This window comes from Betta splendens, chromosome 1 (genome assembly GCF_900634795.4).
Source record: "Betta splendens chromosome 1, fBetSpl5.4, whole genome shotgun sequence".
Classification (NCBI taxonomy): domain Eukaryota; kingdom Metazoa; phylum Chordata; class Actinopteri; order Anabantiformes; family Osphronemidae; genus Betta; species Betta splendens.
The window spans coordinates 10,542,945-10,570,175 of record NC_040881.3 but is presented as its reverse complement, the minus strand read 5'-3'; the positions used below and the strand labels follow the sequence as shown (position 1 = coordinate 10,570,175).

Genomic DNA, 27,231 nt, shown 5'->3' with positions numbered 1-27,231 from the left:
TTGATGAGTCAGAGGCAAATGCAAAACCTGTTTCTACAGTCAGCGTAGGCACAGGTTGCAGATGAGTTTGCAATTGTTAAATGTTAGATTTTTAGAAGTCCAAGTTCTTAAGTCTTTATGAGCTATACGCAGTTGGCAAAGCTGTTTGGTGCTGTACATAACTATTCCACTTTTGACATGATTTGATTTGACAGCATCCGATTATAGTTTATCTAGTTTCATTTAACACGTTTACATTTCTAATATTTCACCTTGCAATATTTTTCTTAAGAGCAAGAATGGCTTTAATTCTTAGCGCTAGTTGCATTAAAATTCTTACTATTACTATGACACTTGACACTATGCTACAAATGACGAAGGACCATTTTAAACAATTTCTAGCGAGACAAAAACAAACTAATGTCACATGTTTTGTTGAGCGATATCCCGTTTGTATTAAAATGATCAAATCCAATCGGCAAGTGACGCCCGCTGACGCCGCTCGTGCGTCATCTCCAGGCGACGTCGGGTTCCAGCTTCGCGCCAAGTCGCGGATGGAGGATTTTCATACTTTTTAACTATTCGTCCAAATACTGCGGGAAAGCGTGTTCGTGATGGTATGTTGACGGTGCCCGCGCCGAAATCGGATTCACGAGAGCCTGTATGTGCAAACGAGGGGAGTGCACGAAGCGAGAATAGTCCTGTTGGGCTCGCAAGGCTGCGTCAAGTGCGCAGAGTTAGCGCCAGCTAAAGATGACACGTTTGTCAAACAGTTGTCTAAACACTTTGTTGACTCTCACTGCACTGATTGCGCCGTTGTTGCGTATCTGCTGATATGTGCCGCTTTCTTGTTAGCAGAATTTCATTTTCGCTTTAGGCAAAAGACGTTTGTAAACAAACTGGTAATAACGTGTTTGCGATTCGTAAGAAAATAACGTTGCGATGAAGTCGAGCAACTTGCTACGTTTTCATGCATGTGTTGTGTGTGTGCGCAGGACATACGGCGGTTCTTTGCACCGACAGCAGCAAAGTCTGTGGTGCAAAAACCAGCCCCGAATGGAAACTTAAAAGCGGACGAGAGGAGGAGGAATCCGCTGTCTTCAGACGAGGACCTGAAGAAGAAAGATGCGACCAAGGCGAGGAAATAGTCTCACATTGTCATGTGGATTTCATTCTCAAGCACTCTTTTATAAAGTTTAGTGACTTTGAAAAACGCCACGTTATTAATTGTGGTTTATTGTTTATTTTTCTCCAGACCAAAGGCTCGAAAAAAGTAGAAAAACGCAAGGATGGTGAGAAGAAACGAAAGAAGCATGCAGTCATAGAGTCAGGTATGTTTTGTGCACTTACATTATTCATATATTTTTTGTTTTTTTATAGATAAAATGCTACATTTGTCAGATATCTTGATGTTGAAAGTAATTATTAGGAGCTGTCAAATAATTGGAACCACTGTACGCAACCTAAATATATGCAGTTTCACTCTTAGAAGTTTTTTTGGGAGAAGGTGCTTCAAATTTACAAAACTATTAAAAAATACAAACTTTACTAAATCAAGATTTCAATATCCTCAGCTCTCATCTCTGCATATCTGTCACCTTACATCTTCATTTTACTGTCCAGACTCTGAGGAGGAGCCAGTGGGGAAGGTAAAGAAGTCCTCTAAAGAGAAACCGAAGGTCACCAACTCAAAAAAAGCCTCGGTGCAGCATGTCTCTGAAACAGGTGATGATGTGTCATTGTGTTACAGCTGGGCAGCAAGTCTTGAAATGAACTTATTTGTGTAGTCCACCAGTTTACCATTATCTCACATTCAAACCAGTATCTGTATCCTGGAGTACACTGGTAGTCGAAGGGTTATAGTCCGTCTCACATAGTGACAACATCCCTGGTCCCTGCCTCAGTTGCATGAAATACTCTCACTTTCACTGATAATCTTCAGAGTAAACTTTCAAATCAAACATGAATATTTGCTAACGAGTGCAACCCAATTTGACTTTGAATCTGATTTTTGATTGCAGACTCGGACAGCGACAACTTTCTGTCCTTTGAGAAAGCCTCCAAAACCAAACAGAATGACTCATCCAAGTCCGATACGGACAGTTCTCGGGGGAAGGAATTGTTGAAGTCTCCCAAGCCGCCCTCCTCTCAGGGAAAGGCTGCGATGAAGCAGCCTGCTGTGCCGGTCACGCCTAAGTCTGTCCCACCCCCTCAGCCCAAACAAACCCCCACCTCAGTTTTTGACTACTTCAGGGATGGGACTATTCAGCGCTCTGACAAGAAGCTGGTAGCCAGCACCAAACGAAAGGCAGTGAGTGCTGATCAATTATTTCCTGTTTTTTCTACTTTTTTAAACATTATTTTAGTCTATAATAACCATCACTGATCTAGCCAACCAGTTTTTTTAAAAACTGTTTAATCCTCAGCCAACTCAGGACACGGGTGATCTGCTAAGTGATGAGGAAATTGCCAGGCAGCTGCAGATGGATGAGGACATGGAGGTGGGACAGTTACTTCTAGACTCTCATTGGAAATCTTCTCTATACACCTGCAACATTCAGCTAAAGTTGTTGTCATTTAGTTAGCAAAAACACATTGTGTGTATCACTGAGGTCTGACAAATGTGTGAAACTGTCATTCAGTTTGAAAAGCAGGTTCATGAGGACGAGGAGTTTGCCAGGACATTGGCCATGCTGGACGATGAACCCCAGGCTAAGAAGGTGAGGAACTTTACAACAGGCGGACACATTAATTTATGTTGTGGTATGTTGTATGTAAGTATGGTTTTTTTGTGTCCTTATACAGGCTCGTAAAGGTTCTGATGAAAAACAAGCCCTTACTGCATTTTCCGAAAAGAGCCACACAGACTCTGCTGCTGGCAGCACAAGCAGTCCGTTTAAAAGCAGCCGAATCAAGTCAGAGGATGTGATCAGTCCGTCTCCTAAGAAGAATCCTGCCCCTGTCAAACCTAGCTCCAAACTGGCTCTGCTGAAGAAGAGGGATGAGAGAGATGAAGGCCCGAAGAGCAAAATATCAGCGTCACCCAGAAAAGTGCAAATCTCTCCCAAAAAGGAGCCCCTCACCTCATCAGTGTCAGACAAGATGTCCACACACAGTGCAACTAAACCTTCTCCCAAAAAGCCTTTGGTGAGCCACGCTCAACGTGTCCCTTAAGGGCAGGTTGTAAAACAGAAATCTGATTTCACCAAACTCCATTCAAGATTAACATCCCCCTCTCTGTCTGATAACCATGTTAGAGCACGACCACGAGTCCTGAAGATGCCGAGAAGAAGAAGAACCACGGTTCAGCTTTCAGGAACTACCTCAACAGAGATGGACCACGAGCTCTGGGCTCCAAGGAAATCCCACAAGTAACGAACCCGCCATGCTGCAGAGGCCGCTTGGCTCAGCACGCTTCACACCTTGGCCGTGGCCGTGGTGACTGATCGTGTCCTCTCTCTGTCCTCCAGGGAGCGGAGAACTGTCTGGAGGGCTGCGTGTTTGTACTGACAGGAGTCATGGAGTCGATGGAGAGAGATGATGCGAAATCTCTCATCGAGCGCTATGGAGGCAAGGTGACGGGCAACATCAGCAAAAAGACCACCTACCTGGTACAGGGCAGAGACAGCGGCGTCTCCAAACTGGAGAAGGTGACCAACCTGCCACAAAAAAACAAGAACTGCATAGCAACACTGACAGCAGAGATTTGCTTTTTCTGTCTGACTCTTTACTGGTTGTTCAGTTTGACTTGATACAATGTCATCTCACACTCAGGCAGAGAGTCTGGGTACCAAGATCTTGGATGAAGATGGTCTGTTGGAGCTGATCAGAACCCAACCAGGAAAGAAGTCTAAGTATGAGATTGCTGCAGAGGCTGAGGTCAGTAGTCAGAATATGTCCATCAGTCAGGTGACTGATTTGTCAAGTTAGTCATCAAAGTGAAAGGCACATTGTAACAGTTGACAGATTGTCTGAACAGCCCATAATAATGCTGATAATTGTAATGGTGGGATAAGTTTTATTTTGTTGGATCTGTTTTAGGATATTTGCTTTTCCTCTTTGTCAATTAGTCCAAAGCCTCAAAGACCAGGACGCCTTTGAGCCAAAAGAGGACCCCCAAAGCCCAGAAGATCTCTCCCTCCAAGGGCAATTCGAGGTCCCCTCACACTCCAAGCCCATCAAAAACCGAACTGGCACAAGGTTACGGCGGGAAGTCCAAGGACAGCGGCACGCCTCCTGGGAGACGCTCAGGTCACATGGCTCGGCGAGATCTAGGTCTTGCTTCCTCTGCCCCTTCACCTTCAGACCCATCAACGGCCGGAGATGAAGGCAGCCTGCTGTGGGTGGACAAGTACCGCCCGCGCTCCCTGAAGACTCTGATTGGGCAGCAGGGGGAGCAGAGCTGTGCCAACAAGCTGCTGCACTGGCTGAGGAACTGGTACAAAAACCACAGTGGAGGTGCTTCCAAGGCCCCAGGTATTGGACAGATTCCCTCCAGAGTTAGCAGTAGTCTGTGTCTGTCACCACGTGCTCTTGTAGAAATACATTTGTGTCTGTGCTTGGTGCTTGTTTTTCTCAAAAGCAGCAAGGTTTGGTAAGTTTGGAGGCAAAGACGACGGATCAGGGTTTAAAGCGGCTCTGCTCTCTGGGCCACCGGGGGTGGGGAAGACCACCACAGCTGCCCTGGTCTGTGAGGTGAGTCTGAAACCTTTGAACTATAGCTGTAATTATGAGACGATGTCGTGAACATGGCCTGTTCGCTCTGTGTGTCGGCCTGTAGGAGTTGGGCTTCAGCTATGTGGAGATGAACGCCAGCTGCACCCGCAGCAAAAACAACCTGAAGGAAGTTGTGGCAGAGTCACTTAACAACACCAGCATTGAGAGCTTCTACAAAGGTCCTTGCTCTCCTTTCTTCCTTTACTGTCTTTTCTGTTATTATGATGCATTAATAAGTCAAGTTAGTTATTTTCCTTGTAGGCACTTCTCAGACTGTGAGCAATAAACATGTCCTGATCATGGATGAGGTTGACGGTATGGCTGGCAACGAGGACCGTGGAGGAATTCAGGTAACAGACATTAACCGAAGATGTTGGTGATGGAGGTTGACGTTGCACATTTCTGCTCTAGGAATAGAAATATAGAAGTTTATATAAACATTCATAGGCTGCAGATTTGTTCACATGTCAGAAATTTTGACATAGAGGAAAAAAACAGCTTTTGTTTTTTTGGTTTGATGTAGGTTTACTTGTTCTACTTAATAACATTTCTCAACCCTTGCCATCACTAGCATAATGTTGTAAGGCAGGTCTGTCTAACAATCAGTCTAATGCGTGTCGTTTGTCTTGGGTGTTTACCGTTCCATAATTTCTTAATTCTCTGGCATTCTTCCTCCTGTAGGAGATGATTGGCCTGATCAAAAGTTCAAAGATTCCCATCATCTGCATGTGCAACGACCGCAACCACCAAAAGATAAGGTCACTGGCCAACTACTGCTTCGATCTGCGCTTCCAGAGGCCGCGAGTAGAACAGATCAAGGTGCATGGTAGCATTAGGGCTAAATGAAAACACTGTGACAATGAGTAAATCCTAGTACTGCTAATTATTAATAAACCCTGAGAGAACATTAACAGTAATTTGTTCCTGTTTCAGGGAGCCATGATGTCCATTGCTTTCAAAGAGGGAATAAAGATCCCACCCCCAGCTCTTAATGAGATTATTCTGGCCTCCAATCAGGATGTCCGACAGGTGAAGCATCGTTACAAGTCCTGCATTCATGCATTTGTCATGATATCATGCAGCCGCTCTCATCGTGCTCATATGTTCCAGGTGATCCACAACCTGAGCATGTGGTCTGCCAAAGACAAGGTGATGACGTATGACCAGTGCAAGTCTGACGCAGCCAGCGCCCGTAAGGACATGAAGCTAGGGCCGTTTGACGTTTGCCGAAAGGTGTTTGCCCTGGGCGAGGAGACGGCCCACATGAGCCTCATTGACAAGTCCGACCTCTTCTTCCACGACTACTCGCTAGCGCCGCTGTTTGTCCAAGAGAACTACCTTCATGTTCGTCCAGCAGTTGCTGGGTGAGGGGCTCAGCTGATCCCACCTTAATAGCTCTCTTAATACCATTATCATTACTTTACTGTTACAATGTGTCAGACTCCATGTTTTCTAAAAGCCCTCTTAATGTTTTCTTGTTTTATTCTGGGTGGTTGTATATTTCTCTCTATAGTGGAGATCTTAAGTCCCACCTGGTGTTGCTAAGCAAGACAGCGGACTCCATCTGTGATGGGGACCTGGTGGACAGACGGATCCGCTCGGGCCAGAATTGGTCACTGCTGCCCACCCAGGTTAATATTTACTTTACTTAATTCTCAGACTCTGGACAATAAGATAGTAATGTTAAAGTAAAACAGCTGATAGATAATAGTTCTTGTAGCGTTCGTATCAAAGTGTAGCTACAGTTTTTAAGAGTTGGCCTATAAGAGAGCCTATAAAACGTGAAATTGGAGTGCTTTTGTTTGTTTCATCAAAGTTCTGTCTGCTTTGGGGAGCAGAGGTCAGTCACTGTGTTTTTCTGTGTATCTAGGCCATCTATGCCAGTGTGTTACCAGGTGAGCTCATGAGAGGATACATGTCTCAGTTCCCAACATTCCCGAGTTGGCTCGGCAAGTACTCGTCTACCAATAAACATTCCCGCATCGTCCAGGAGCTGGCCTCACACATGAGTTTAAAGTGAGTATGAAACATTGTATTTTTACCAGCTTTAGCGAGTACAAAATAACTGCTCGTTTGTCTCCTGCAGGACGTTGAGCAGCAGACAGGCAGTCAACCTGGACTACCTGCCCTACATGCGGCAAGCGCTACTGAGTCCACTCCAGACGCTTGGAGCAGAGGGAGCTGGGCAAGCTGTGCAGCTGCTGGACGATTACCAGCTTGTCAAGGAGGATGTGGACAGCATCATGGAGATCAGCACGTGGGGTGGACAGCCGGACCCCTACTCTAAACTGGACTCCAAGGTCAGTAGCAGTGGTGCAGACCAAGGGCTTAATTCAGTTTGTGCAGCTGACAGAAGATTTGACAACCCCTTTGCCTTCTTCCAGGTCAAGGCAGCTTTTACGCGGGCGTATAACAGAGAAGTTCACCTGACTCCATACTCACTGCAAACTGTAAAGAAGGGACGCCGTGGGGGTGGGGGAGAGTCAGAGCTGGGGGAGGATGAGGTGAACCAAGCTGTTCAAGAGTCCGAGGACGAGGGAGAGAACCTGAAAGCAGACGCTATGATCAAAGTAAGTGGTTTAGTGTTTAGTCACACATGTAAACTAAATCTCATGTCGTCCTCATTGTGCTTTAATCTTGTCTCTGCAGCAGAAAAAGGCCAAGGCCACAAAGGAGACAAAGAAGGAGAAGGAAGATTCTGGGAAGGGGAAAGGCAAAGGCAAGGGGAAAGGCAAAGCTAAGAAATGAGGACTCTGTTTGTTCTGCGAGAACAGACTAATGATTTTGCTGCGCTCACAAGCATCAAAGTAGTGAAACTGGCACTAAACTCTGCAGGTAACTAACTCATCCAGACATTAACAAGACTCTTAACCTTCCTGTTTTTTTTTCCTTTTAAACATATTTTCATATTTCCATCATAGTGTCTTCACACCGAACAAACGTTATCAGTTCCACCTCAGCATTATCATGTTTGTCCGTTGTAGTCTCTCACCAGGAGCGTTGTGCATTTCTTCCATCGTCACTTTGTGATGCAGGTGTCGAGGCTGTAAATAATGTGATTCCAGTGTACAGTGTAACGGCGACTGTTACCTTTTGCTACGACGACCAAACCGCAATACCTTTGTTCTACATTTAGCACTGACCCTGTACATTGCAATTCTGTAAAAATGAGAATAAAAAAAAAATGCTGCTTGTGTGTTTTTTTTTGTTTGTTTTTTGTTTTTTCCATTGGAAATAAGAGAAAAAAGCCAAGTTTGCAAAGCTACTTTAATACCTTATTTTCACTAGGTTTATTCTTAAATAATTTAAATTGAGCCAAGTGTACGACAGTTTGGTGACAACTATATTTAGTTTGAGGATGTATATCTATATATGTCAGTACCTACATTTACTTCTAATAAATTACAGTACAGATATAAGATTGATGAAACGAAGTGTCAAAAAACTAATTTAATTAATTTACAATTTAGTATCAAAAGCTTTGGACTGTTTGAAGTTAATGATGACAAATCAGTCAATCATTCCAAAGTAGTGTAAATTCTCGAAAATATCATTTATGTATACAAATAGAATTTCACCAGGTGTAACATTTATATACATTTGTTATTGATCCAGTTGATCGTTGTGAAGGTATGTGGAACAATCTAAAATCTTTTTCAGCTGATTGACACTCAAAGTCTCAGAACACATGGGGCATGTGGTCTCTGTCTCCAGCAACCTGGAACAAACGAAACAGTGTAGGTTGGTGCCACTTATCACTTATGTAAACACTTCATGTCCTTCTTAAACAGTTACTTACAAACACGACTACTGTACTGCTCGTGTCTGCATGTTGGGAATGAAGCTGCACCCTAAAGATGCAACGTTTAAGAGGAAGTGAACGTGGGAAACCCGCAGAATCGACTAGACTAACTGTCCACAGAAGTCTTAATATTGGGACCTTTTAAAGCTCATTTTTGCTTGTAGCCTAAAAGGGACAGTGGTTTAACAGGTTAAGAAGGCAAACCATGACTGTCTAATTTAGATGTCTATGAAAGCAACTAGTTTTTTGTTACCAAGATGTTGAACTGTTAAAGTTAGTGAGTGAAACTCTCTAAAGGTTGGCAGATTAAGGTTTTCAACCATTTGTCAAAATAATAATCATACAAATCATCCTATTGTGTATTTAGATAAATGATTTTTTTTGGTTGCTTCTAACAAACTACCTGATGACTAACGCTCATGATGACCTGGTGTACGGTTATGTGCGGGTATACTGTATCACTTACAGAATGAACTGAGAGTAGAGAGCAGGAAATTCACAGTGAGGACACATGGACCAGTCTTCTTTCAACATGTGGCGACCCTGAGAAATGGTCAAGAAAGATCAAATAATTAAAATGTGTCTAGTTCTAACCTTGTTTATAAACGAGGCTCAGAGTGTCATGTTTGTACCGTGACGATGCAGTAGGGCAGGTTGTTCTTGCAGGAGATACACAGCAGCTCGTTCTGGGATAACTGGAAGCCACAGAAGGGACAAGGAGTAGTTTCTTCCTCCAGCTCTGATGTATCAGGACGACTGTATTGACGACATGAGGTTAAGAAGAGGATTTGGATGAAAGACAGGAAACACATGGGCAGGATATGTGGGGTTCATGTTACTGACCGGACCATGGCCTCAATCTTCTTTCTGTACTTTGCGTCAATCTCGTTTCGATACTCTGGTCTCATCAGCATGACAGCAAAGCTGAAGGCGGAATTCCTCAGCCCAGCACGGTGACACTCGATGACAGCCGACGTCAGAATGGGAACAACATCTACACAACAGCAACATTCAAGCCTTTTTTTTGTCTAACTATAGGTTTGTAAAAAGATTTTTTTTCTGTGTTAACTCACGAGCAGGAAACTTGCTGATATTGTTGCTGACACGAATTAGCATGCGTGCCCCTTTTAAGTGATCTCCTCTCTTCACATGAATCTACAACATAAACAATTGTTATTTAGCAAAAATACTTGTGTTTTACAAGCCACAGTATAATAAAAATAAAGGAAAATAGAATTGTAAATTTAAACATGGCAGATGTAGCAACCTTGACAAGCAGGTAGGAGTGAAGGATCATCAGGTTGGTGGCCATCTCAGCAGGGATCTTAATCTTCTGGGCCTGAAGCTCTGTGTACATGCTGAACAGCACATCATGAGCGTTGCGATAATTTCCTGCAAGAATAACAGAAAAACAAGAAATGCTAACCATGTGTACCGTATGGCTATTGGTAGTATTGTGTTTATTGTTTGTACCTGCACACTGCTCTTCTCTGGCGATGATGATGGCGGTGCGAGCAGCTTCTCTGTACTGCTGAAGGGCCATGTACAAACGAAACAGATACTTGGCATCCTAGTATGAAGAGAAAGGAAATATCAACAATCTGGTCACTGATTTAAATGAAGACCTTCTATATGTAACCCTAAAAGCAGCAGACTGTTGTTACCTTGGGAATACCATCACTTTCCCCCATCAGGTAATCAATCAGCTGACTTGTCAGGGAACTGTCTTTGGCCTGACCCACCTGAAGTAGAGACAAACACATACAAAACTCAAAACCAATGAACTTGTGTGTGTAGCCCTTTTTTTAATATTTACTTGATGCCATCAGCTCTCACCGTCTCAATAGCCATCTCAACTGCCAAGTTGTCTTCAGAGTTGGGACACTTCAGGAAATGTTTCAAGGCCTGAAAAAAACAACATATAAATGAAAAAAGGAAAGCACAGAGTAAATAACTGAACTAATGGCAGGGAGCGCTTACTCTGCTGTACTGCCCACACTTCTGAAAAAACTTGCCAGCCTGCAGGTGTTTCTTTTCTGCCTCAAAGTAAAGAGCGATGCTCTGGTAATCCTCCTGTGTGGCCTCAGGGCCTGAATATAAACAACAGAAATACATATATGGGTATGAAGTACAACTGAATTAGCAAACAGAAAACCACACTTTTGCATTTAGATTTACTATGTGCTTAATAAACACATATTCCCACAGAGACTGACCAATGATGTCTGCGTAAACCTCCATTTGTCCGTGCTGCTGTGCCAGTTGGAAGGCTTCATCATTGCACTGAGACAGAACCAGGAAGTGAATGGCTGAGCCATAGTCGTTCAGTCGCAGGAAGAACCTGAGAATCGCAAGTTTTAGATTGGATATCGAGACAAAAATGCAGCAGAGTGCTTGTGTTCCCGCTACCTAGCAACCATTTTTGCTCCGTCGATGCTCTGTGTCTCCCTGACAGTCTGAACAGCTTCCTCTGGGTTGTTCAGGTGATCCAGTAGAACGCGGATCATGTTGTCCCAGTCCTTTGCACTCTCATAAGCCCGTACTGCCTCCTTATACCTGTTTGAAAAATGGCACATGACATCAGCTCCTTTATAACTCCATCACTTTGGACAGACATTCACGGTAACAACCTACTTTCCATCTGCCTCCTTGGCCTTGGCGTACTGCAGATGGATCTTGGAGGAGGAGACATGTGGGAGCAGCTCTCCCACCTTCACCCTGCATAGGGAGCGAAACTAAAAACTCTGGAATATTGTAAATCTGGACAGAACCTCAAGTGTGTGTGTTAGTGTTTGTCTAACCAGTTCTTGTAACGAATGTAGACAGAAGCAGCCTTGTCATAATACTGGCCTTTCTCATAGAGCTGAGCAGCTTCAGGAAATTGCTGTAAGACAGAAATGGAAACCATGGTAAATATGGTAAATACATGCTACTAAACTCAAATATAACATGATTAAACATGTCAGACTGCCTCTGCTGGACCTTCATACTCTCCAGAATGGCTCCACATTCCTTCTTGAGGACTCTACTTGGGTGTTGAATCGCCTGCGCAGCTCCTCTCCTGATGTCCCCCATTCTGATGGACATCCTGGCTACACCTGCCTGACAGGCCTCTTCGTGGTCCTGGAACTGCACAGCAAAAGGTAAGACAGAGAGAGGTGAGGGCACTCAGGCATGGGGGCTTCAGCCTTTAGACAGGTGACACAGCATCTGACTCATAAAGCAGCTACGCATCCTATTTGTAGTATGTGTATATAAAGTAGCTGTTTTACCTTTATTATCTTATGTAATGTTATTATTTAATGATTCATTCAATACTTACTTTTTCATTGTGGGTCATGCCTTTCTCATAGTGTGCCAAAGCATTTACATAGTCTCCACTAGAAAAAAAGGAAGAACATGCTTATATACAGTGTTCATTGAATACTAAGTACAGTAAAATATTTATACGCTGACAGATTTATACATTTGTGCCTCTAAAATTGAGGCACTCTATTGGAAATTACTGTAATTACTAAAAGGTAATTTCCATATTTATGTAAACTGTCCAAAATATGAAAATGAAAACTCACTTTGATCACATCTATTGAGGTTGTTTGAACAAAAAACAAATAATAAGAAATCTCTGTCTTCTAACTGCATGTGTGTTGTGTGTGTATATACGTACACAAACTCCAGGTGAGCTGCATATTCTTTGGATATAAAGGGAATCTGGTCCTCCGCTAGCCTCTTGGCCAACATAAGAGCACTGTCCCAGTGCAACAGGTCTTTTCTCATCTAAAACATAAACATTTGTACACAAAATACTCTGTGTTCACCATCTACACACAACTTTAGGGAATGAGTTACTCATATATTACTGAAAGAAAGACAAGCATTCAGTCTTGAGCCATTGCACAGACCTCCAGGGCAGCGATGGGGCTGTTTGAGGACAGATACAGGTCCTGAGCCAGGTTGTAGTCACCCAGAAACATGGCCAAATGCCCTGCCAGTAAATTCATGTCATCTATACCCTGAAAAAGGAGGACACAGAGATAGACAGTACAGACAAAAGCATTGTATATGGAATAGAAAGCACTGGTGTGGTGTGTACCTGGATGCCTTGCAGTGATAGGACCATGCCCACATTGCCACTCATACGGTACACCTGTATAGCCAGGTCCACCTCCATGTGGACCATGCAGGCTTGGCCTAACTCTGCCCAGTCTGCGGCACTGCCTGCAGCCTTACATAGATCCCAGGCTTCATGGAGCCTGGACAGAAAGATACACCAAATATTCATACCATGAATTTGCACATTGGATTATTCAGAAACAAGAAATCATTCAGAACATTTCACAGACAATAAGGTTGTAAAACGTTACACACATTTTTATTGCCATTGCTGGAAATTCTAACAAAGTTGATTTTAATTGACCTCTTGAGCATGAGTGCCTGGGCGAGTTGCTTGCTAATCTCTGGCAATGATTCTGTTGGCGCGCTGACAGAATACTTGAGGAAGGAGTGTGTGCTGAGGAGCACATCACTGGTCTTGCCGCTCGTTGTCTGACAGGTCAGCTCCCCGTTGTACAAAAGCAACGGTTTCTGGGAAAAGAGAAGCGCAGTGCTTCCCACCAACACCACTCGTGGACCTGGGCAGACAGGGTGGGGATTAAGTGAAATTTTATTTGTAAATTTTATTAATAGAGCTGCTCAATAAGAGTGTGTGTGTGTACACGTTTGGACATTTTGGCCGGTCCTCACCTCTTTGAAGGGGTTAAGATATGATTTTAGGGCTGAGGTTAGAATTGAGTCTTGTTTCGAATTAGAGCAAGGGTTAGACATGTGCTCTTTTAGTTGTGATGGTTAGGGTTAGGGGTTAGGGAAGGCATTATATCAATGGAGGTGTGTGTGTGTGTGTGTGTGTGTGTGTGTGTGTGTGTGTGTGTGTGTGTGTGTGTGTGTGTGTGTGTGTGTGTGAGAGACATACAGAGATATGTGTGTGTGGTGGTGTGTGATATTCCTACCATAGACAGTGGTTTTATGCAGAGCATAAGTGTAGACCTTGTCGTCATCATAAGCTACAAACACTCCTCTATCAGCATGCCAGTTGTCCCACAGCACTCCTGTGATGGTGGGAGAGAAATTTGGGAGCTCAAAGCAGGAATCTGTGGCCTGAGAGGACACAAACACACACAGTAAAAGTTTAGTTGTTTTCACATTTAGCACTTTATGATTAAATTGGCATAATACGCTATATAATGTGACATCTAAATCCACCCTGCCATCATGATCATATGGTTTAAAAAGTGTTTTTTTTAGTATTTAATAATTTACTTCAACTTCACTATTACAAATTACCCTTCTACTTTATGACTTGTTTTGGGTTTCTATGATTTTGACAAGTTTGTACAAGTGTGTGCATGCACAAAACTGGTTGATTTTGTGTTAAAATATGAATAAACCTGAAGCAAATTTAAATTCATGTATTATGAATGTGGTGAGAAAAGTGCCAAATATGTACTCACATTTGCAGGGGAAAGTAAGAAGCCACAGTTCTTGTCATCGATAAACACCAGGTGTGTGCCATTTAGGTCAGGGAAGACCTTCCTTACACCAACTGAATGGCTGTAGCTGTTCACAGTCTCCAACTCTTCCACCAAGACACATATCACATTACCTGACTGAGACAAAGAGATTGAGATAGAAACATTAATAAACATGACAACTACAGATGCAAAACAACAAAAAAGAGGGCAGGAGTAAGACATTGAGAAGATAATAAAAACCAACAAATGTCCATCTCTTATTTGCAGAACTGCTGATTAAAGTGAGGATGTGCTGCTTACATCAGTGCTGTAGTACAGGAAGTCAGTGGTAAGGGCGTGACAGAGGATCCGACCCTGTCGGTCATCATCTGGGAACAACTTCATCTGCTTCCTCTCCTCCTGGTCTTTGCCCTCGATCTAAACACACACACACACACACACACACACACACACACACACACACACACACACACACACACACACACACACACACACACACACACACACACACACACACACAGATGCATAGACCTGAGCTGTATTCATACTAAAAATAATGGCGATCCCTTTAAAACAAGAAAACCTAATGCTTACATGGACACATACAGGCAACTCACCATGTGCAGCTGCACCTTTCCTTCAAATAGTGCTGCTGCATAGTCTGAGTTAAGGCACATGCTGGCTATCGTTCCCAAATACTCAACATCTTTCAGCTTAATAAAACCTAAAAGATACACAAAAGTTTGATAAAACCTGTATGCAAATATCAGAATAACTAGTACCAATCCAATGGCAAAAAAGAAACAGAAAGAAGAGAAAACAGAAGATACACACCAGGTTCTTGTTCTACCAGTGCATAGAACCATGCTCTGTTGTTCATACCAACGGCCACATGGTATGGTCCCACCGCAATGAAGGTTGGTTCTACGTCCACTTCTATGGACACAGGATTCTCCTGGAAAACAAATGTTATAACAAAATTAAACCATTAAAGTAAATATTGCCTTGTGTTGCACAGAAACCATTACAGTCGTAAATTTGTTATAGTGCTGGTTTGTTGTTCTATACAAGAGCTTCATTTTGTGTGTGAATGTACGTGTCCTCACCCTTTCCACCTGGTTGGACACAGTGACCTCTAGCAGAGAGGTGAGGTAGGCCAGCTGGGTACCAAAACTGCCACCCAGAATGGGAAGTTTGGTCAGGAAAACATGAAGAGTCCCTTTCTGCGTGGAAACTGCCAAAAGCTGTCCGTCATCTGTCCAGCTCAGCTGATCTAGCCCTGGAGGAGAAACACAGGAGGAAGATGAAGGAGAATTAGATCACACCTTCATGATTTTCTAAGTTCTTACCTTTAGTCTCATCATCCAACTGAATAACATTGCTGATATCTTTGAGCTCAGACAGCTCGTGGATTTTAATGCTGCAACAAGAAACACACACACACATTTAATAATGCTAACAAATAAACAAAATTGAAGTTGGTGCTCTTCATAAATGCTTCAGGGTACCTGTTGTCTCCACAGGAAGCAGCCTTATTTAGTGTTGAAGAAATGGCCACACTGTTAAGACTATCTTTATGGTTGTGAGCCTGGTAGAGCTCTTCACCAATCTCACTGATGTGAGTAGAAATAACCACAAAGTATCCATGGGAGAAGCCAATAAGTATATACCCATCACCAAACCTAGGAAGAAAAACTCTTTTAATACAAACATCTCACAGTTACTACAGTATCTGTGTCTGTGTTGTGGTCTATACTGTAGGTGTATGCAGTACCAGCGATAGGACACAATGTTTCCATAGCGATGCTGAAAAGTCAAATCTATCCGATCTTCTGGGTCATTGATATTGAAAAGAATCAGTATCTTCTTGCCCACAGACACACTCACCTGGTTAGAGAGTGCAATAAAATTCATTCCAAATTAATAAAGCTTAGTCTTCACGTTCTCAAAAAAATGGCATGTATTGAAATTTCAAACAACCACAGTATGTCAACCTAATAATGTCACAGAAGCCAAGACAAGCAATCTGGGGTTCAATTATAAAAACTACATCCGAGATGAGGCTTTGACAATAAGTGAATATGAATAGTAATAAACTATACACAAAACAAACGAAACAAGGATAATCACACACTTACAGTGTTCTCTCCTTGAGAGGACCTTTCATCAGTCTTCATCACTGAGAAGTAAATTTCAGCAGGCTCACCACGAAGTCCTGTCTGGTAAAAACACACCAACACAAATCCTAACCCTTTGTTTTTCAATTTTGACTTTATGATGCTGGATGGCCTCATACAAAAAATATGAGTAAGAAATATAAAAGGTTGTGGCCAAGGTAGTGCTAACATCTCTATGCCTTTGTTTTCATGCATTATTGTGTAATTCTTACTACAGTACCTGCCTGATGGTGTCCCCTTCGTGATTGCTGATGCTCAACGTGTTGTCATCACTACCCAGAGCAAGCAGGTTATGGGAATTCCAGCACCCACAGGTGATCTTTTTAGTGTGTTTACCTAATGTGTGGAAAACGTTACAGATAATACATATAAATAGTATAACAGTACAGTAATGGTATATAAACATGATTAAAAACAAAATGCTTTCTCTGTCCAGTTGTACTTAATTTGCTTTACCCAGAATGGGGATCTTGCGTGATGTCTGTTGATTGTAGATCAACAGATTTCCTTTGACTGTTCCAACTGCCAACAGTGGGCTTGTCTTTGACCACAGGATGAATGACATTTGATCTCTATAAATACAGCAAGAAACTGGAGTATTAGAAATAATTGAAAGTATTTCTACAGACATCTAAAATGTTATGGAGGGGTAGGGTCATACTTCATGCCACTGTCTATCTGAGATGTTTTACTGACACTGGCGTCCCAGAGGTAGATAGAGCTGGATTTGGCAGTGATTACTGCCAAAATGTCTCCATCCTTATCCCAGTCCATACCCACACAGCGCCTAGAGGAAGTAAAGTGCAAAAAACTTTGCTGTAAAGTCCTACTGAGAAGAAAGACGCCATCACCAAAACCTCATACACTTACCCTGGCAGGTTAATTTCAGTCCACTTGTGTCCATGTCTATCAAATATTTTCACTGAGTTGTCCTGTCTGTACATTTACATACAATATAATTTACATGTTAGATAATCTTCAGCTAATGAATTAGTCTGAAAAAAAATATGACAATTTTTACACAATTCTATTACAACAGTTGACTCACCCTGCAACAGCAATGTAATTGCCAAGGGTTCTCTGCCACTTATATAGTAGGTTAGAACCCGCCCAGGTCTTTTCAGTAAGAACGAAAACACTCTGTGGACAAAAATATTATTTATGATGTTGTTTAATTTGGGGAAAACCATATAAGTGTGTACAAATAAAGCAGTAATTAAACTTTTACTTGAGTGAAATATATAAAAAGATATATTTACTTTTGTTTAGACTAGTGTGGCTAACGCTTAATCACGTCATTTAGAGGTTCTAAACACACCTTTCAGTATTAAAATGCTGTCTTACTGTAAATTCTTAACACTGACCATAGGAAAGTACATTCTAATATTTGTTTCTGCTTGGAGTCTGCAAATCTGCCGTACATGATGCAGGTGTGGAGATAGCGTCTACACAGGTTATCAATAAAACTCTGGGCACCGCTATTTATCATTGTCGAGTGCAACAACAGCTGCTTGCTCACACTACTTACAGTGGTAGTAATAGTGTTTGCTAAATAGTTTAAGAGTTTATCCAATAGCATAAAATGTCATTTGTTAAGTGTTAAAAAAAGTAAACAATATGCATTATGCTAGTCGTGTGACTGAATAGTAAATGAAATGATCATTAGCTACCTACGTAATATGCTTTCCTGATGTCTTACCAAAGTACAAAGTTTCAGAGCTGGGCAACACTGTATTTAACAAATAGTTAATTTTACGTTAGCCCATTCAAAACGTTCACTTTAGCCTTTAGCTGTTCTGAATATTCAGGTTAATGAGCTAATTAAGGATACGGTTAGCGAGCAGCTACAGCAGCGAGCTAGCTGGTTAAAAACTAAACTCAACCCAATAATGACGATGAACCCAAAACGTAACGCAGTTATCATCAGTTCGTTCACGTGCACTGACCTTCATCCTGGAGAAATCCTTGTAAATCCTTGAAAGCTAGCGTTACACACTAACTCGGCATTCTCCGTGCGAAAAACACAGCATAACTGTTACGAGTATCCCACAATACTTCACTCTACAGCGTCTGCAGGAGCAATGTCATAGCAACAGCTCTCAGCCAATCAGAAAGCAGAGCAGAGGGAGGTTGACTTCTAAAACAACACTTATGAATACTTATGAATATAACTAATGAGATGAATGATGTTGAATGCAATAAGATACTAAATAAAACATACATTAGTATATTTGTAGGCACAACTTGACCGAAAGTTATGATGTCATGACTTAATGACTTAATTAGCGAATAATTTAGTCTTGAACATTAATCATTTTGGTGTGTACTGTAAAAGGAGTATAATTTTCAAACGTTTCTCCTTCTGCTGGACAACCCCAGAGGGATCAGGCAACGTCAGAGCTTTATGTAGATGTAGGGCAGTCATTTGGTAACGACCACTAGGTGGCGCCGCGGCTGTAGTAGGGCTGGGAGCGCGGATTGTCCCTCGCTGGACACCGTACTCCCGGACCCGTTGTATTCTGGGTGCCGCGGGAGTTTTTTTTATGTTTTTTTGCTTTCTGTGAAAAGGTGAGCAGCTGCATGACCACCGGGTATTATCTTAATAATGGATTAAGTTCTGGCATTCATCGGGGGCATGTATTAGGTCTTATATTTGTGTTAGACATTGCACTATATTTTGTTTTCGGAATTTATGTGTTTGCACTAAGCAAATTGGTTATTTACTTAAGTGTCTTATAATATCGGGCAGTAGCTTCGCCTCAGTTCTGTGTTGAATATATAATTATTTTCAATGGCTGTGTTTCATTTAGATTTCATAACTGTCCTGTGGTATTATTTATGACAGATAGGAATTTCTTTATTTATTTCTGTTTTTGTTGATTAGAGATATGATGAGATACGATGTTTTTTTGCTTTCTGTGAAAAGAATAAAAGCGGAGCCGTAGGTCCCGGCCGCAACTTCGACTACTCAGCGTCTGGTGTCTTTGTGCTGCCCACACCCCTCAACAAATCACGACCAAAACACAGCGCAGACAGCCGGAGGGGTCTGGACGTCCCAAGCACGACAGAGACCGAGAGGGCGGGTTACATAGATTTACAATGACAGGGCCCATCCGTCTGCATCAAGTTGATCAGACTGTGAAGCTAAAGGCTATTTCCAGGAGCAGCACGTGAAGTGAACCTTGAGGCATTTTACTGTGTACACACTCTGTGTGTAGCCTGCTGTGTTCGTTGAGGGGAGCGCCTGCTTTGTACAGCAGCTCAGGCACTGATTTGAGCTTTGCATCGGTCCCAGTACTCTTGGCTGGGCATGTAGGCTGAACATTGCGCACAAACTTTTCCAAATCAGGAAAAATAAAGTTGATATTTCTAGAATAAATGTAGCTTCATGCACATCATTAATCAACTCACTTCATGCATGATCCCACTTAGTGCATTTGTCCCAGAGCTGCTTGGTTTACATTCTGCAGGCTGCAGTGCTGAGACTACAACAATGTAATTGCACAATCTTCTAAGAAAAACTTTACCTACCATTCAGTGTAACAGCATTATTACATGGTGTATGAATAGATGTCAACACTCAAGAAACAGACATTTGTAGGCGTTATATGATGATAACATGATCCAAACATGATCTACATGATTCCAATTTTACTAAGCATCTTTGTCTTTTGTTAATAACTGTTTTAACAGTCATCTGTAAAATTATTTTACATCATCCTCTCAATTGTATATGTCACAGTTTTCCCATGCAAACAAGACTATTGCAATTCTACCACAGGTCCAGTAGTCAGCACCCTTGTACAGTTTTTGATGACTTTCTTTTTCCATTGCTAACATCCACCTTTTCCTGTCTTGTTTTTCAGTTGTCCTATAAGCAATAACTTAAGCTCTTCGAAAGCTCTAAAGAAAACAAACAACACCTTCAGCCTTTGGTGACTTGATACTCACTGTACTTTCTGTGTGCATCTAATATAAATCAAGGTCAACTCCTTCTCTTGCATTATTTCAATATTTATGGAAGGCACAGAAAGCACTCAGTGACACAGCACACACTCTGTGCTTTATCATATACTGATGGAAGGTTGACAGCTTATTTTCCTGAACAACCATGGGAGCTGGGATGAAATGCCAGCTGTGTGACACATATATTCCTGACTGTGCTCCGGCACGTCGAAGCAGAATACACCCTGCTGACTCAGACCTTATTAAGATGCACCAAAGGGAGCAGTGGTATGATTTCCAAGCAAAATGGTAAAATTAGAACAGGAAAAGAAAAGGGATGAAAAATGAATGCCAGTCAGGCAATAAACCCCAAGTGTGTAGCTGAATTTTTATTATAGGTCCTTGTTTATAACAACAGAGAAAAATAAATGTGTTTTAATCCCACAACAGATAACACAAGTGGGAGGTCTGTAGTTTTCTACATGTACACACATTTTCCTGACCCCATTAAAATGTTGAGGTCAAGCCTCTATTCTCTACTCTACATGTTTTTTCTTGTGACCTATTTGCACCCGAAAGGTTCCATATGAAATAGATGTAGACGAAGCTGGGTTAACTTTGAGATGTTCTGTTTCATACCAATTCTAACTTCTGCATGAGAGAAAATATTAGACACTGACGAACATGTCTATAGCCTTTATTCCCCACAGCCAAAAAATCATTCCGTCTTCAGAAACAGCCCAAAGAGAATGGCCACAATACAAATTCACCTACGGCAAATATGCACCCAAGACAGTCTGGACGGGAATGAGCTGTTTGTTATTAGGAAGAATACACAACATTCGTCAACAGATAGAGTTTATTAAACTGTCAGTTGTCAAATTCATCTGCTGGAGAAGGCTGTTTCTTACACACAAAGGTCCCATGGCAGCATCTACATTCAACAGTTTGTAATCATTCAGCATTTGTTTTCTCAAACCTGAAATACAGGCAACACAATGAACATAAAAAATCTTGATTTCACCCAATGCACATTTTTTCTGTCTGCAACTTTTGCTAAGTCCATATTTTTGTGAACTAAGGGTTTTATTTTTATAAAACAGTGTTGGCATGAAAAGTTTTCTCATACAGTATGTGCTCTTGAGTCCATCTCTGCAGTAAATCTGGTAAATTCAGGTATTTTTACATTGACACTGCCCAGCTGCAGCTTACATCTACATTCTGATGTCAAACATGTGGAATCAGTCTAGTATTTTCTGTTTCCCTTTGCTTGCTGTCTAGCGTAATGAATTCAAAAGCCATTAAAGTGGCAGGACAAGGTCACCAGCTTCATTTCTCAGCACCACCAGGTGTTGGAGCAAGCTATGATTGAAAGCTTCTTCGGCCATAAATAACAGACTGGATCAGGTACTGGCCACTGCCGCTAGGCTGAAGTATCTGTATATTGTGTGCATCCATCTTCCTCACACAGCAAGCCCCTTAACCTGCAGCTTTTAAGCCACAGCATTCACACTTAAGAGTAATGAGCCTCTATTTTAACCTCCAGGCCCCGAAAGTAAATTCAGAGAAAGCCTGCAACAGAAACACCTGCAGAAAGATATGAACAGCGAAGGCTCTTTGATGGGAATGCTATTGGAAATAACAAACAAACATATTTACAACATAATGACATTATTGGTAACTGTCACATTCATACAACCATCAAACAACTTGTGTTATTGTTGTGCATTTCTATTGTATGTAATCACATCAAATTCCTCTCAGTATAAAAAGCTAATTACACCATGTTACATCAGGATATGCTGTACATACAGAATTGAAATTGTACTGTATAAGATGATGTGAAATATCCTGATACAAAAAAAAGACATGAGCAGCTGGAGAATCTCTCTCTCATTGTCATTTATTACAGTCCTTCATCTGAATTCATGGTATAAAAAGAATATCACAATAACACATGACACTGACTAGGCCCTGTGAAATATACAGCACAATGCAATAAGACCACATACAGATTCAATATTTATTTATGTACATAATTTACACATGTATAATGATTTGGAATGTTTTTACCTCAAACTAAATTCAAACTCTGACAGCATGCAGGTTTGAAAATAGAATAATGCAGAGGTGCATTAGCTTTGAATAAACATCAGCTCTGCTGTGGGGAACTGCTAGACTGCCCGACTTTGCTCTTTAGATGTCATGCTGGCAAATTTGGGAGGCTTTTCAATCTTCACTCACTCCTGGGGCACTTGGCTTTTAGCTGTGTGGTGGAAGCGTGTCTATGCACTTGTGTACGTGTGTGAGAGAGAGACATGTCCGTGTGTGTTTGTGAAGTGTGTCCTGGGGGGTATATTAGCTCTAGATCTGTCAGTTCAGACAGGATGCCTGCTTTGCCTCTCACTGTCAGGAGTTTGGTTGTCGTACACTAGACACAGGAACAAATTAAACCTAGCAGGGGAAATGCACAATTAAGTCTTCTAGGGCATAAAAGGAGTTTGGCATGTCTTAATATTGTGGATTCAGTAAGATGTTGCTCACTATACATTAATGAAACAAGCACAAAATATGAGCAGATTGGGTTGTTTTACTGGATCCACTTTATGCTCATATTTTGTCCTCTGCACCATCTAATCTAATAACGCTTTGAACTTGACATCAAACAAAATGCCGGCACAAGCCTGAATCGTCATTATTAAATTCATAGTCTCATTATACGGTCTGTTGTTCACTTTGTTTGGGTATCCAATCCTGCTAGACAACAAACTGTGGTGATGTGTGGGGTTTTGTGTGAACTGCGTGTGAGTGAGTGTGTGGTGATGAGACGGGGAAGAAAATGAGGATGAATAGAAAGCAGCAGGGAATTGGAGATGTGGGTAAGGGAAGGGGGAAGATTCCAATTTGAGATAAAAATATACTCTGAATACACGCACACACACAGACACACGCACGCACGCACACACAAACACACACACACACACACATACTGTTGTGCAGTGGAGAAAGGGAAGGTGGCTGAGAGACAGAAAATCTCAACTCACCCTGCATAAAACCGAGCCAGTGAGCAGCTGACCCTGTGCTCTGCAGAAAATTGAAAACAGCATTTCCCTACAGGGATCAACAAGGGGCCACAGTGTTGTTATTATTACTCTGGTAACACCAGCTAAACTGAATAACATCACTTAATGGAGCACATTTTACGATACATGGCAGAATCACACGGTTAACAAAATCAAAAACAAATAATCTTCTGGCGTAGCATGCTACAATAAACTTCATATCACAATAAACATCAGATGTGAACTGATGCAACATGGAAGACACACACACACAGAAATACTACATAAAAGAGTTTGATATGTTTTCGACTGAAAATAATAAAGAGGTTCACGGTTCTTTACAGTATAACTGTTCATATGGTTGTGCTGATTATGTCAAAAGTCTTTCTTTTATCTGTCAGATGGCAAGAGAAGGTAAAGTAAGAGGAGAATACTTGCCAACTGCAGCATAAAAAATAATAGGGAATGTATTAAAATAGCATAAACACACACTATCAGATACTGTTAGGAAAACAGAGCATAAAATGATGAGGCAGTACAACTGGCTTGACAATCCCTCTCTATTTCTCACAACTTCCTGTCAGCAGAAATAGAAGCTGATACGTAGTTTGTGTGTGTGTGTGTGTGTGTGTGTGTGTGTGTTCCCAATCTTTCTAGAAAGGAAAAAATAGGCAAAAAAGGTGTGAGACAGCTGTTCTGTCATGCTCACATAAACACTGCACCCTCTTCGCCATGGTGGGTGTCAGCAGCAGTTCACTTTGGCAAAAGAAGGTTCAACTATAACACTGCCAGAAACATGACACATAACTTAGCCCTAACCACTAAAATTAATGACTGGCAGCTTGAGAGGAGTGTAAAATATTTCTTTGCCAAAGAGTGTGAAGAGTGTAATCCTTGTTTCCTGTGGTGGTGGTGTCCTGTTAAAGAGAAACAGATCCTGGTGTATATCACCATCTCAGTGATGGACTTCTGAGCCGCATCATGTACAGTCTGCCAAACATCAGAGGTGTGGGTTGATGAAATCACAGTCTGACGGCCACCACACATGCTCCAGCTCTGCCCAGGCATAGAGGTGCTACCTAAACAGGAAAAAAACACAAGACTCTCAGACTGAAAGCCACAGACATCCTTTAGAAATGTAAATCCAACGAACTGAACATAAACCTATTAACCCAAAACATCTGTCCTAAACTAGGCAGGGGAAATAATGTTACTGAGACAAGACAATCCCACCACCAGTGTCTTAGTTTAAATGTCTGACAATGAAAAGAGGAAAAGTTTAATGTTAAATCAAGTCCCCTCTCATTTCAGTTTGTCCTCATCCCTCAGTGAAACATTCTCCGGTTTCTGGATCCGCTCTACTACTTCCATCTTTGTGCATCTCAGTATGGGGTATGTTTATAATATGGCATATTTCCAGTGGCGTTGGTTGAAAATCTCTAAGCTACGCAGGAGATGGGCTATGAACTGAAGTGTGATAGACTCAAACTGAATAAGATTGTTCGACTTTGAAACGCTCTCCTCTACCTCCTGCTGCTGCAGCGACAAGGACAACATTTGCATAAGGGAGAACTTTACATAACAAGGAAAACATACCAAGATACACACAAGAGGAGCTGGAATAAACAAACTGTGGCTGTGTGTTTATTTAACATCATTGTTATTGTATGCATTTTGTGCTTTCAGGTTTCAGAATTGCAGTATTTATGTGTTTTTGTGTGTAAACTGTACCTGTGTCCACTCATTTGTCTGAGGGTCGTAAGCTTCTACAGTACTGAGATACACCTGTCCATCATAACCACCCACAGCATAGAGACGGTCTCCAAGGAGACACACACCGACAGCATCTCTGCTGATGCTCATAGGGGCTACTGCCGTCCACACGTCTGTCTGAGGATCGTACCTGTAAGTGCAGGAGCATTATTTTAGCTTAAAGACTCTAAACAGCTAAGTGCACTAATTAGAGCTTCCACGGGGTTGGCACTGTACTTGTACAGGACGCTCTGATAAAACCTGATCCTATTTGGAAACGTTTCTGCAAATAATTAACTGGAGGCATACATATAACTAATACAGACTCACCTTTCTACACAGTCACTTAATCGAGATGCTAGAGATGAAGCTGGAGCATCATGTCCCCCGATGGCGTACAAGAATCCATGCCATGTAGCGACACCCACACCTCCACGTCTTTTAGCCATTGGAGCACAACCACTCCACCTGTAGACGGAGGTTGTAACCATCGAACAGAAAAACTGAGGAAAACCTTTCACCAAAATAAGCCTTTTCAGTGGAGCCCATGTGGATAAACCATACACAGCCCATGCTAATCTCCTGAGAGCATCCTTTCATCTGCAGATAAATTAGCCTGATGTGCTAAACAACTATTTATACTAATTTATTTCAGTCAAATGAGTATATCCAAATCTATAACCTGTTGGTGTGGGGATCGAAGCACTCCACGGAACGCAGGCAGGATGAGCCATCACGACCTCCCACTGCATACAGCCTGGGGAGCACACAAAACCTTTCTGACACACATCTCTACATACTAACGCACAACACACCACAGATTTATGTAATCTGAAAGTTACTTTTTAATTCAGTGACGCTAAGAAACATGATAACATGATTTTCAAATAAATGATGTAACAATGTTAAATGGGTCTGTGTGTGCTGTGCAGGGCTTTTTAGGGAAAACCACTCTTGTGGTAAAACAGAACTCATCACTACGTCTGCATGTGTCTATACATACATACAGGGATGTGGAGTTGGAAGTGCATCAGAAGCAGTTGAGCAAGTAATGAGCTCCATCAGACAAAGAGCTCCACACACACACGCACACACACCTGCAAGGCACGGTTAGCACAAATCAGTTGTTTCTGTATTAATTAGCATCTATGAAAATTCCCCATGGCGTCTCCTGGAGAAACCAAATAATAAAAACAACGGTGCAAGATTGTGATTTTAATAACTTCAGCTGTCAGCTGTCACGGAACGCGATTCTCAAGCCTCAGCTTTAATATAATATGCGCATCTGCATGTGTGTGTCAGTGTATGTGGTACACATACCACTGGCTTTTCCAGCCTTTTCATTTTAATTATAGTAACATAACATTAAACAACTTAACTCTAAATAATTGAGCACTGATGAGATTAAGAAATCAAAAACACTAACTTAAACGTGCATCTCTCCATAATGACTATGTTTGGTAATCTTGATAACGTAGGCTATTATTAATTTGTTTCTAACTAGAGGCTACTGTAGATGTCTGAGCTACTGTACAGTGTATTTATGTGAATTTGTGAGGCCACTTACTTGCCATTGAGCACAGCTACACCCACAGTGCTTCTGGGTGTAGCCATGCTTGCAACAAAGCTCCACTGCCGAGCTTGAGGGTCCCACCTGCGACAAAGTTCATAAGCAACCTGTCAGTCTTGAACATTATTGTCTATTTATTGATGTAGCTACAATCCACAACCCACAGTAAACTATTAAATAAAATAAATTATAGTAAAGGCATATAAAAATAGGAAAAGTGTTTAATATCTTGATGTTTGGACAAAATGGTCCTCTTATCCGCCACAGGGGTCCTGAAGCCCATCCCAGCTGTTATTAATTCCTGGGGTTCGGCCAGGTGCCTCCAATGACACACTCAGGTCCTTCTTGCTGAGAAGGTGACAGCATGTTCTCACCTTTCCACTGTGCTGAGGTAGCTCCAGCCGTCATGTCCTCCTACTGCGTACATAGGGCCCTCAAGGACAGCCACGCCTACAAAACACAGCCATGTGAGCATGATGAGACCATGGCAACCGACCAACTCAATGTCAGCCTGAGCAGCCTGTTTCCTACTATCGCACTCAGGGCATCGGACGGGCAAGTTAGCAGCACCTTGACACTTACTTAAACAACATTTATTTGCCAAAGCATCTGTGCTGCCAGATGTGCTGCCTTCCAGCAATCAAATGTTGTCACTGCAATAGCAGACTTGCACAGTAAGTAACTTGAACATTACACTGAA

At 41.9% G+C, this 27,231-nt stretch overlaps 3 protein-coding genes and 1 long non-coding RNA gene across 8 annotated transcripts in view; 2 read left to right on the top strand and 2 right to left on the bottom strand.

The window, feature by feature from the left end:
* The first annotated feature begins 443 nt into the window (after positions 1-443).
* Positions 444-7,885, top strand: rfc1 (replication factor C (activator 1) 1). Of its 4 annotated transcripts, none has more exons than XR_003786332.1 (24): positions 444-596; positions 975-1,115; positions 1,235-1,310; positions 1,603-1,704; positions 2,001-2,290; positions 2,406-2,480; positions 2,622-2,699; positions 2,785-3,126; positions 3,237-3,350; positions 3,450-3,629; positions 3,754-3,858; positions 4,050-4,455; positions 4,562-4,674; positions 4,760-4,874; positions 4,957-5,045; positions 5,377-5,514; positions 5,629-5,724; positions 5,806-6,059; positions 6,209-6,326; positions 6,566-6,711; positions 6,782-6,995; positions 7,080-7,265; positions 7,345-7,530; positions 7,680-7,885. XR_003786332.1 is itself a non-coding variant. In XM_029155072.1 (23 exons), exons 1-23 carry the CDS (start codon positions 594-596, stop codon positions 7,441-7,443), a joined length of 3,477 nt encoding a protein of 1,158 aa, XP_029010905.1. In that variant the 5' UTR covers positions 444-593; the 3' UTR covers positions 7,444-7,885. The 4 variants fall into 4 exon arrangements, 2 of the variants coding, with proteins under 2 accessions (XP_029010905.1, XP_029010891.1); XR_008695386.1 differs by having other exon boundaries at positions 7,617-7,885; XM_029155072.1 differs by having other exon boundaries at positions 4,565-4,674; positions 7,345-7,885.
* A 344-nt stretch (positions 7,886-8,229) lies between these two features.
* Positions 8,230-18,277, bottom strand: wdr19 (WD repeat domain 19). Its single transcript, XM_029155043.2, has 36 exons — positions 18,149-18,277; positions 17,251-17,342; positions 17,073-17,138; positions 16,864-16,989; positions 16,659-16,774; positions 16,423-16,538; positions 16,164-16,244; positions 15,800-15,912; positions 15,534-15,707; positions 15,375-15,445; positions 15,132-15,304; positions 14,860-14,980; positions 14,643-14,749; positions 14,326-14,442; positions 14,005-14,160; positions 13,504-13,651; positions 12,915-13,128; positions 12,591-12,750; positions 12,400-12,510; positions 12,165-12,274; positions 11,820-11,877; positions 11,480-11,626; positions 11,299-11,381; positions 11,132-11,215; positions 10,907-11,053; positions 10,714-10,838; positions 10,478-10,587; positions 10,334-10,402; positions 10,162-10,239; positions 9,971-10,067; positions 9,765-9,889; positions 9,571-9,652; positions 9,341-9,491; positions 9,130-9,253; positions 8,964-9,040; positions 8,230-8,413 (listed from the first exon to the last, which is right to left on the bottom strand). The coding sequence occupies exons 1-36, from the start codon at positions 18,152-18,154 to the stop codon at positions 8,299-8,301; spliced, it is 4,050 nt and encodes a 1,349-aa protein (XP_029010876.1). The 5' UTR covers positions 18,155-18,277; the 3' UTR covers positions 8,230-8,298.
* A 341-nt stretch (positions 18,278-18,618) lies between these two features.
* LOC114856064 (uncharacterized) lies at positions 18,619-19,166 on the top strand. The gene is made up of 2 exons (XR_003786014.3): positions 18,619-18,770; positions 19,129-19,166. It is a non-coding gene; the product is annotated as an uncharacterized LOC114856064 (long non-coding RNA).
* Positions 19,167-20,988: 1,822 nt separating this feature from the next.
* The window catches only part of klhl5 (kelch-like family member 5), a 30,795-nt gene continuing 24,552 nt past the window's right edge, over positions 20,989-27,231 (bottom strand). For both annotated transcript variants that reach the window (XM_055509143.1, XM_029152709.3), the window contains 6 exons: positions 26,906-26,981; positions 26,529-26,615; positions 25,644-25,718; positions 25,292-25,429; positions 24,941-25,112; positions 20,989-24,288 (listed from right to left, as the gene is read on the bottom strand). In XM_055509143.1, the coding sequence (XP_055365118.1) occupies positions 24,232-24,288; positions 24,941-25,112; positions 25,292-25,429; positions 25,644-25,718; positions 26,529-26,615; positions 26,906-26,981 (605 nt within the window). In that variant the 3' untranslated portion in view covers positions 20,989-24,231. The remainder of the gene's footprint in view (positions 24,289-24,940; positions 25,113-25,291; positions 25,430-25,643; positions 25,719-26,528; positions 26,616-26,905; positions 26,982-27,231) is intronic.